At 28.6% G+C, this 11,032-nt stretch overlaps 1 protein-coding gene across 1 annotated transcript; it reads right to left on the reverse strand.

Moving 5' to 3' along the window:
• Nucleotides 1-5,097: 5,097 nt before the first annotated feature.
• On the reverse strand, nucleotides 5,098-10,170 carry LOC145196001 (uncharacterized). Its single transcript, XM_090069262.1, has 6 exons — nucleotides 9,928-10,170; nucleotides 9,153-9,318; nucleotides 6,691-6,995; nucleotides 6,051-6,179; nucleotides 5,606-5,755; nucleotides 5,098-5,294 (listed from the first exon to the last, which is right to left on the reverse strand). The coding sequence occupies exons 2-6, from the start codon at nucleotides 9,194-9,196 to the stop codon at nucleotides 5,161-5,163; spliced, it is 762 nt and encodes a 253-aa protein (XP_089925388.1). The 5' UTR covers nucleotides 9,197-9,318; nucleotides 9,928-10,170; the 3' UTR covers nucleotides 5,098-5,160.
• Nucleotides 10,171-11,032: the final 862 nt, after the last annotated feature.

Raw genomic sequence — 11,032 nt, forward strand, 5'->3', positions numbered from 1 at the left:
TTTTTCAGAAGTATCTAGCTCTTTAGAATCATCTGGTGAAACGGCACTTTGCTTTCCACTCTTTCTAAATGGTCTCATCCTAATACGACAATCGGGAACCTAAACTACCTTGGTAACATTTTTTTTGTTATGACCCCTTGTTTCATTTGTAGAAAAAAAAGGTTTTCTTCCTTGCTGTCTCCCTTTTTTTTATTTAGGGACTTATTTGTTGTCTGGTAAGCTGCAATCCTTTCCTAGCAAGTAAAACGGAATGTTTTCAAAGTTTCTTTTTGCTTAAAAATTTCTCGTCAAAGTTTTGACTTAATCTTGAATGAATAGCATTGACCTTTTTAAATTACACAGCCTGATTGATACACATTTTGCTGGATAAAATAATGGATTACTTAAACCAAAAAGATATTTAGTATGCGCTACATTGAATAAAACGTTCAAACAAAAAACATATTTTGCATTTGAAGGGGATTTGAAAGACATAAATAAAGTTTTTTAACAGAAAAGATTGGAAACGACATCTTAATCAGCTGTTTAAAAAAAAACATTTTTTATTTTGAAAATACTTTTCTAAAAATGTTCACAATAAAATAATGTTAAATTAAGAAACAGAATCTATTTTAAATTAAATTCTGAATAAAGATATAAATAAACAAAAAATTTTTTCTCTGGATGTAGATCAGAAAGTTATGAATAATATTTTTTAATTGAAAGGATTGGAAACTTCATCTTAATAGATTGATTTTAAAAAACGCCTGGATCAAATTTTTCTCTAGAGAAGCGTGTTCAATAAATTAGATTAAGAAGCACAATCAAGCTTAAGAAAGTTATTCTGCATCAACTTCAAGGGCCTACAGTTTATATTTTTGGGGATCTTTTTTTGTCTTTAATGATCATGTTTTTGAGATTAGAATAACCAGCCCAAAAATGTTTTTTTATTTAAATCTCAAAAAAGTTTTGTTTAGCCAAAGCATCTCTCGTTCCCCTTTTTGCATATTTTATCAAGTAGGAATAAGACTTAAACAAATTAAAAAGTTTTTTAACTAAACTTAAATTAGTTAATACATCAAATCTAGCTTTAATCCAGGTTCTCATTATTTTAGACAAAATATATTCACAACAACTACCTGAACATCTAGAAAAAAGTTTTCTATGGGACAAGTAATAATATTTGATATTGTTGCAGATCGACATTGTTGGTTATATATTAAATGTTGAACAATATCCAATCCTGTTGGAAGTTGTATATCTAAATAGAAAAATTTAGGCATTTTTTAATAAATATTCTAGCGACTAATGATTCATTATAACTATAGTATTATTAAAATTGTTTCTACCTGATATAGCTGGATTTGCCTCTTATAACTAAAATTTCCTTTTTCATAGATCTAAGTTGTGTTTCACTCATTTTTAATTTATATTGTATAAACTAATCCGAATTTATTAGAAAAATTTAAAGTTATAAACTATGAGATTTGCACGAAAATGTAAGTTTATAATATAAGGCACACCAGAAAATATATTTAAAAAATACCAACTTTCATGATATTCAATACCACCAAAAATAGATTTTTGAGCGATAGGAAAAAAACCATATACTTTTAAACAAAATTATATGCCAATGTATATGTAGCAGAAAAATAAAATTACATTTCTATCTCAAAAAGTTGGTTAAACTGACATATGCCCTTTCTACCAGGGACTAAAGGTATATACATATGTATATATAGATATATATTGCTTTGTCTTCTTCATTATAACTAATCTCCATTTTTTAGTCCTTTTACATTTTGTTATATATTCTTAAATTTTAATTTCTATGAAAAATTTTTTTCCCCAATATAAGTATAAATTGTGATTATCTACTGAATGATTGAATATAGGGGAACATGGGGTAAGTTGACGAATGGGGCAACATGAAATTATATTGTTATCTTCAAAACTCAACTAAATATGAAATCTGACTGTAGCTAAGAGGGAAGTTGACTACATCTACTAGATTTATTTATACTTTTTTTTACAAATATTATATTTGGAATCAAAGAAAATTATTAAAAAGGTTTTTCCTATATTAAGGAAAAAAAAAATTTATCTACTTGTATTGATTTATTTCATCATTACATCACCAGCCAAAGGTAAGCAAGAATTTCTCATTCAGTTTGTTCAATTCGGAAGCCATAAAAGTAGTATTAAGCTATGATAACTTATTTATGTAGAGTTCTGAGTCATTTTAAAGATTAAGTAGCCTAGGGGCAAGATGAACGGGGCAAGATGATTCGTTTGTCCTTTCGCCAAAGTACATGTTTTACCATAAACCTGTAATGTAATAACTTTTGTGTAGCTTAGTCATTATTACATTGCTTTATTATGCATTAAAATGTTTTGTTTGACATTTGCTTTGTATTGTTGTGTTATTTATTGTTGTGAATTTGCTATGAACTGATTAGTAGACTTTTTTTTTTGCATAGCCCTATATAAATATATAGTTTAATTGTTGAAAAAATTACATAACCGTTTGTATTACATATCTTATTAACAAGAATTTATGATATCGTGTTATTTGAGAAGGTAATGGTATAACGGAATTTACTTTTTTTAAAGCCGCCATCTTGCCCCGCATACGGGGCAAGATGATAATTTGAGGTAACTTTGGTTAATGAGTTTTTTCCGGGCTATTTTTAACCTTTATATGGTTTTTTTTATACATATGTGACGCATAATAATTTGTTTTCCACTTTTTGATAAAGTTTTTTTATTGAAACAGTTATTGAATAAGATATAAGTGCTTTTCAAAACGTTCGTCATCTTGCCCCGTGTTCCCCTATTTCAAATTTTTTTCAACTGTAATTTTTCGGAACATTTAATTCGGAAATTTCACCGTTCTTTCATTTTTCTGTGCTGAATTTTCCTGTTCTGACTACTTCCTGTTCTTACTTCTTTAGTCTCCAATATTTTTTACTGTTCTGATATTTCACCAATCCGTCATTTTAATTTTGTGGTATCTTCCCATTTATAATGTGTTATAAAACTTGATGATTTTGTATATAGGTATAATGTTTCGTTCTGAGAGTCAGCAAGCTCTCAAAGTAACCTAAAGTAAAAAGTATTGTAAAATGTTTCGAAATCATTACTCACCACTTGGATGACGAGCAAATAAAAAGATACCTAGCAATAAAATCGATGATACATAGAAAAGAAACCGCGGCGAAATGTAATAGCTCCCATAGCAGATTAAGTAAAACAAAATTTTGACTGAGCAAACACAAGTCAAATGGTTTTTTCTCATCAAATTCAATTTATTGAAGGCGATAAAATGCATATGATAAAACAGTCTGTGATCAAGTGAAGGAAATTTTTGACCAGTATTAATCTACACTATTTGATCAGTAGATTCTGTAAATGTCAGCAATTTTTCAGAAAGCAAACTGGATAGACGTTTAAAACAAGTTACCTTAATAAATTACTCCTTAAATTCCAATCGATTGGCAAAGTAATCATTCAGTTCTACTGCTACCGCCATAACTGATTAATGACAAGTGATTGTTTAATAATCCCATATACGCTTCCCAGTGGGCAAAATGACGTCCGTGGGACGTCCGAAAGAGGTCCATTTTGGTCCTTGGGACGTCTCACGGGACGACTTAGGGACGTCTTCCAGACGTACCAAATCAAACGCTTTTCGTCCGTCCAACGGGGATTCAAAGAGACGTCCGTAGGACGACCTTGAAGGACGTCTATAGCACGTCCTACGGACGATTTCTACAAGTCCTGGATCCCTATTCAGGCAGTTAGAAATACGTCTTCGGCACGTCCTAAAATCATTTTAAACATTTGTTGATTTCGAACATTTAATTTACTCTTAAGAGTAAGACTTGCAACTATAACCATTATAACCTATGTAAGTGCTACTTTTATAAAAACATACATTATCTAGTACTAAATACTATAATTATATATAACCTTAAAAGACAAAATAATAGTATAATAATGCATTTATACAAAACATTTATTCTTATAAAGAAGAAATGTTTTGAATTCTGTTGGTTGTGTATACATGCGCTAGAATAAGAAAAATTAAAAAACGGTTTATGATTTAAAAAAATGTATTTACAAAATGAAAAAATAAAAGTAATCATAAATAATATTGCTTGTCTGATGTGAAACCACAAAGAAAGAACCAGTTTTATACGAGAAGATCATTTATTAATTATGTAACTACAGGATTTCTCATTGCTTTATTTCGAATCGCTCGTTTTAAAATATCACCAATGTGATAATCTAATCGATCTTTATGATAGTCTTCCTTGCTGCTGTTAAGTAGTGCACCTACAACACAAAACATTAAAAATAAAAAGTCACAAGAAAGCCACTAAATCACAAATTTTAATACTAACATTTATTTGTGTTTTACATAAATAAAAATATAATTGACCTTCAAAATGTGCAAAAAAATGATTTTAAATAGATTTTAAATTGATTAAACACGCCTCCTTTTGATATATCGCTGATATTGCGCTATGATGACTATAACATTTTTTTAAATAGAAGCATAATGGAAAAATTGGCCTTAAATCAAAATGCTTGTAACAGAAGTTATACTCAAAAATAATTTAAACCACTTTCACACAATAAATTTATTACATTCATATATCTGTCAAACACAAATAGTGAAGTGTCTTTGAAAAAGACTGCTTGTTCTTTAAACCATACAGACTAAAGCCATTCTGTATTTTCCGTGACATCATTCCATCAAGAGCAAGCCTTACTGCCGTTCTTGCGTCTTTTCCTCCAATTTCTTTTGTATGTTTTTTCTAAAGGAATTAGCCAAGACAGAAATTTAAAAAACTTGATAGAAAACATTAATTAAGTGTAAAAGTAACCAACAAAGAAATTAAATCAAAAATTTTAAAAAACATTTTTTTGTTTTTAAGCTATTCATGCAAAATAAAAAAATTATTTTTTGAAAATAATTCATTTAATTTTAATACTTTGAAACGAAATTCTTAATTTATTATAATCTTAAACTATTAATTGAACAAATATAAAAATTTATAAATCTGCAAGTGTTTAAAATAATTGTAACTGTTGGTAAGAATGGAAAACAACCTTCTTTTGAAAATATGCATTGTCTTTGAGTTTACTCTCTTATGCCTCAAATTCTGCAATGCTTTAGAGCACTTCTAGACTGCATGAATCATTATTTACTGCCATATCATTATCTCGAAGAAATCCAAGTGTTTCAGAAATGTTTTTTTGATTTTCTTCTAATTTTGCTAGCCGCAGAAGCACAGTGTATTGAAATTCTATAAGGAAATAGCCTTGCATTACCAAAATAATTTAATACTTAAGTTATAAGCCATGAGGCATCATGAAAGGGTAGAAAAAATCCAAAGGGCTATTGAATCTATAATGGGTTTGGGGACCAACTGGATGTGGCTGCAAGACATTGAAATATAAAACAATTGAATTTACTTTCTCAGTAATTATTATATTTTTTAATGTCATCTAAACCCCAACCCCAGACAATATCTTATTCTACATCATGTCTAATATCCACCTGAGGGTATATAAATATTACATAGAACAATAGAAAAAAATACTTTAAAGTGCTTACGTTTGGTAGACATCTCCTTAAAAGAGGTTCCACCATCAGTATATGTTTTAAATTTGCCACATGTATTTTTTGTTGATATTATTGGATTTACTGAAAAAGAAACTCTTGTCGGTGATGGACATATTGCAAAAAACATTTTAGAATCAGTTCCTAAAAAAAATGTTAAAACATGTTTTTATATTGGAACAAGTTAAGGAAATAAAACTTTATATCAAAAACAAAATTTTAAAAAGTTCATCAAAAATAAAGTTAATACTAAGTGACTTTCACCTGAACAAAGAAATCTGGTTGGGTTAGAGAAAAAAAAAATCTAACATAACACGTGCCTCTGTTGGTTAACAAAAAAATTAATTTCTCAAATAGTGGGAGATATCTTTACAAGCAGCTAAAGATAGCAAATAATTTGCTTAAAGTAATTAAGACATACATTAAAATAATTTTTCACCTTTTGAGCTACTTGTTGGTGTATGGAAGTTGGAAGTTTCCAGTTGTGGAAATTGAGATAAGGTATCTTCTTCTGATATTAGGGCCATTGACCGCTTGCGTTTTATAACTGGACTTGCAACACATTTATCTATTTAAAAAAATTGAGTGTTTTTTTTATAAAAAAAAACAAACAAAAAACTCAAAAAAAGCATTATAAAAGTGAACTAAATAAATTCAATAATTTTTTGCATTATATTTTATCATTATAACTAAATTAAAAACAAAACGCTCTGGAAACATAATTAAAAACAAAACGCTCTGGAAACAAAATTAATAACACTTGGTCTTATGCAGCGGCCCAGTTCATTGTGGTTTCGGTTTAAGAGTTAAAAGGTTTAGAAAGGGTTGTAACCACAATTATAAAAAGTATAACAAAATGCCTATTTGACTGCAGTGGCCTCCTCAGCCTTAAGGTTGCAAATTTCATAAAAATAAACAAATAATAATAGTTTCTACATGTCCAATAGAATAGGGCAGTAATTATGTTTTTGCCAACATTTCAGAAAAATTATAATGAAATATGGATCATAATTTATCAGCATATTTGGATAACACAAAAATTATTATTATTATTTAATTAATAAAATAAATTAACAAACCAATTTTTTCTTCCATTTCTGAATCACTTTTTTCAGAGTCAACTTCTGTATCATTCTCTGTAGTTGACAAAAAACTTATCATATCTTGCGCTACTGATTTGAACCCAGATTCCAATAAAACTTTCACTATCACCAAATTTGTCCAGTTGCTCTCAGGCGTAGACCATCGAGAAATATAGAAACTTAACAATTTGTGTTTTGGTGGCCAGTACAGAATCATATTTTCTAAATCCACCCAAGGACATGGCGCAAAAGTTTTCACTTCTTGGTTGTTTTCAATAATAACCAGAGCTGACCATAGTTGACTAAAAGATATTTTGGTAAAAGAATAAAACAAAAATATTCATATTTTGCTAAGAACATGTTTATCATTGTTTCATATAATACACAGAGACACACGTAGTAACTTTCTTAAAACCATCAAAAAGTATTTGATATAAGTTATAAATAATTTAGAGGTATATTTATTTGTCTTATATTATAATAAATATTAAAATTATTTGCTTAAAACTCTAACTTGCAAAGCAGTTCCTGCATGCAATTCATAAGTTTGAATAAAACCAATAGAAAAATAGTCTTATAAATACTAATGTTAGATCTAATTTAAAGATCTTCTAGAAAAGGAATTACAATGTAACCACTCTTGTTTGGTAAACTTACACATTTTCTAATCAAATCTGATTTCTGTTTTCTGCAATAAATAAAGTGAGCATTTTTTTTCACAATATAAATGTTTAATTCTTTTGAATCGATAAAACAATGGAAAAAGGAAAGCAGATGTAAATCATTATAAAACCGGCATCTGTAGCTTCCATCATTTCTTTTTTCAGTAATTTATACAACACCATTGTTAACCAAAAAGCAGGAGTCCTTAATTCCTACATTGATCTTTGATGAAAAATCCTCTTTTAAACAAGATAAATCTTTAAGCTCACTAAGCCCATTTGCAATATGGGAAACTGGGTTATGCTTACCACATACAAGACGCTTCAACTTTTGTAAATAATTTTCAAACTGAAATGCAGAAACATCATGTAGGGCTAAAATGCTCTACATCATCAGTGATGTGAATTAATGAATGTACATTATACACAACAAAAGTATTACGATAATGTTGCTTTGCATTATTTACAAAATAATAAATTAATTCTTTAGCTGAAGACAAATCTTCAAGACACTTGACACTCTTTTCACATAGCATTCTAATGGCCAGAGATAAACTTAAAAAATGCTTATAACATTCTTTGCTGAGAATACCTTTTACAACAACTATGCCAGTGTAAAGAAGAAAACTTCTTAACTCAGTCGCTTTCCATCTGTCCAATTCTGAAAGAGACCTTGGTTGATGAACAAAGTTGGTAGGCAATATGCCATTCAAAGCAACTAAACAATTAGACAAAACATTTTGTTGTACAGAGGGTAGACGCCCTTCAAAAACACCTTTAAATGTTCTTTTATAAAAATATAAAATTCGTCGCATGACTCCAAGACAAACAAGGTGCATGTAATCAAGTAAAAAGTCTTTTATAATATTAAATGGCATTTCAACCAAAAATGACTGATTTAACTGATGACACTTACCATTTTTTTCAGACTCACAATATTTGTTATCCCGAAACAACTCATTGGTACGCAAAACAACATCTTCTTGTTCATTAAGCACAATTCGGTGATCTTTACTTAAACTTTTTATGGTACATTTCTCACATGAGAAATACCCAGTGTTGTACAATACTTTTTAACATAGATCTAGCAGGTGCATCGAATGTAAAACAAAATATAGATACCTCATACTCATTGCCATTTATTTGAACTGGTTTAGCAACTAGTTCTTTTAACTCTTTTATGAAATCAAATAGAAGAATTTTAACATTTGGTTTTTTGTTACCACCAAAAATCCCAACAACAAAAGGATTAAAAACCCCAAATTGGACCAAATTTGGCCAAAGTTGATGGGAGCTTGATTTCCATAATGGGATTCCATCAATATTTATTTTAAGATTTATTTTTTTTGAATTATGATTATGAAGGGTTAAAACTCTCTCTAAATTGCTTTTTATGCCAAAATAAATATATTTTCCATCATTATTTTTCAATTGAATGATATTTGATTGTTTTGTGCCTAATAAGGTATGGGAATCTTTTGGCAAGGAACAACCTTTTTCAACAAAAATTTGGATCAAATCGTTTATACATTGTCTTGTTAAAGAGTGTTTTAAAGCTAAAGATTTTATATCTCCCCAAAGTTATTTGTCAAATGGAAATTCATCATCTAACATGGAACTATTTGAGTTATTTTCACAAACTAAATCTGAACACAAACCACTAACATTTTCAAAATCAACATCATTAACATTATTTGTTTGTGAAGAAACGCCTTCAGACTCAGATAAATTATATTGAAGAGGAAATGTATTATATGAACACGAATCAATAACATTTTCTAATTCAGTATTACTAACTTTTTCCAAAGAAAAACTTTTCGAGTCAGATATGTTACTTGCATCACACAAAATATTATTCTGGTTTACAAAAGATTCTATCACACTGTTATCATTTTTTGATCCAACCTCATTTGACAACATAACTACAGAATTCCTTTGATTACGCCAACGTCTGTACCTTTTCCTTAGAAAAAGCAAAACATATAAGATATATATACATATGCAATTTTAAAATTTATTAGACAAATGCCTCTAGGTAATAAGTGAAAATGAGTTCAACATAAATTGTTATAGCACTTGCCTAAGCAAACCAAAAAGAATTAGCCAAAATAAAACAAAAACAAGATGCAAGCTATCCAGGTAGAAAGAATATACGTTGACTAGGTATAGTTAATTTTTAAATAAGAATAAGTATTTGTAGTCTTTATATTCTTTCTACATGGACTGTAAACTGTAAGCTTAATGTAGTCTACTTAGAATTCTAAGTTTATTAATTATTATTAACTTATTAATAATTAATAAACTTAGATTTATATTAATAATGAATATAAATAATTATTTTTTAAGTAGACTACATATAAGTTATTCTTATTAATAAAAGTATTCTTATTCATAAGAATAACTACATATCTCTTAATTGAATAAGAGAAATCTATATTGGCATTATAGTAAATGTAGCCTTAATAGCATTATTATTTCTATATATTGATATATGTAGCAGCTGCAAATAGCCTTACGTAGCAGTTAAAATATAAACTAACTTTATTTAAAAGAAATAATTAATGAAAGTTACCTCGCTTTTTTCTCTAAATCAATTTTTCTTTGACTTTTTGTCGACATGTTAAATTTACGATGTTACAAAGTTATAAGTTAAGTTAATGAAATTTCATAAAAGAAAAAGGACTGCACATTCAAGTAAAATCCGTTGTTTCGTAAATCCTGGGGACGAATACAATAATTTAAAAAGGGACGTCCTGGGGACGCCTGTTTTTATATTATTTAATTAAGAAATGAAAGGACGTCCTTAGGACGTTATATATACATACCGGGACGGATTGACTTATATGTAACGTGCGTAGGACGTCCTGCGGACGACGCATGCCCACTGGGTTAATAACTGCAGAACAATACACCTTTTGGGATTATCGTTTATAGGTTTATAGGTCAGTCTCTTAAAAACCAGATTTTCAATTCTTCAAAAACCATTTTAGTTTTTGTGCAAAAATCAAAGAAAAAAAGTGGCATTTAAACGAAATTGAGCTTATTTGGGTTTTGGTTAAACGCTATATAGTTCAAAATCATTTACTTCAAAATGGATAACCGAAATGTGAAACAGACTTTAACTTCATAAATTTGTGGTAAAAGTATTTATAAAAAATACTATGTTATTTGTATAATACATGCAATGCTATATTTGGTATTAAATAAAGCACCGTTTTTGTATAAAACAAACACCCCTTAACCTGTGTAAAATTAACACGTTTCAATATTCTGAATGTTAACCGTGGCAAATGATTTGTTTAAAAAATATTAAAAATTGAAAACGCGTTTTTTTTTAATTGACTCCCGAATCAAAAAAGAAACTAGTTACAGCTGTAATTCAAGTTGGTTAATAACTTATTAAGTTACAAGCCTCGGAAATTGGTTTTTCCGATATTAACGGATGAACTGGAAACTTTGTTTTAGTCTTTTAAGTTGAATTTTATGAAGTTCAATCAAAAAGAAATCTTTCTTTGTCCAAATACTTATATTAATTTAAATTGATTTAAGTCGAATGACTGTTGTTTATACTTTATTCGATTTTTTCGTTATAAACTGGAAAGAGTAATGCCGTAGCTTAATTTACAAATAGTCATAAAATGGAAGTTAATCTTTATAAAAGGTATAGTTGGCGAAAC

This window comes from Hydra viridissima, unplaced genomic scaffold (assembly GCF_058129835.1).
Source record: "Hydra viridissima isolate aposymbiotic clone 2 unplaced genomic scaffold, HvirCarnegie_v1 scaffold_12, whole genome shotgun sequence".
Lineage (NCBI taxonomy): Eukaryota > Metazoa > Cnidaria > Hydrozoa > Anthoathecata > Hydridae > Hydra > Hydra viridissima.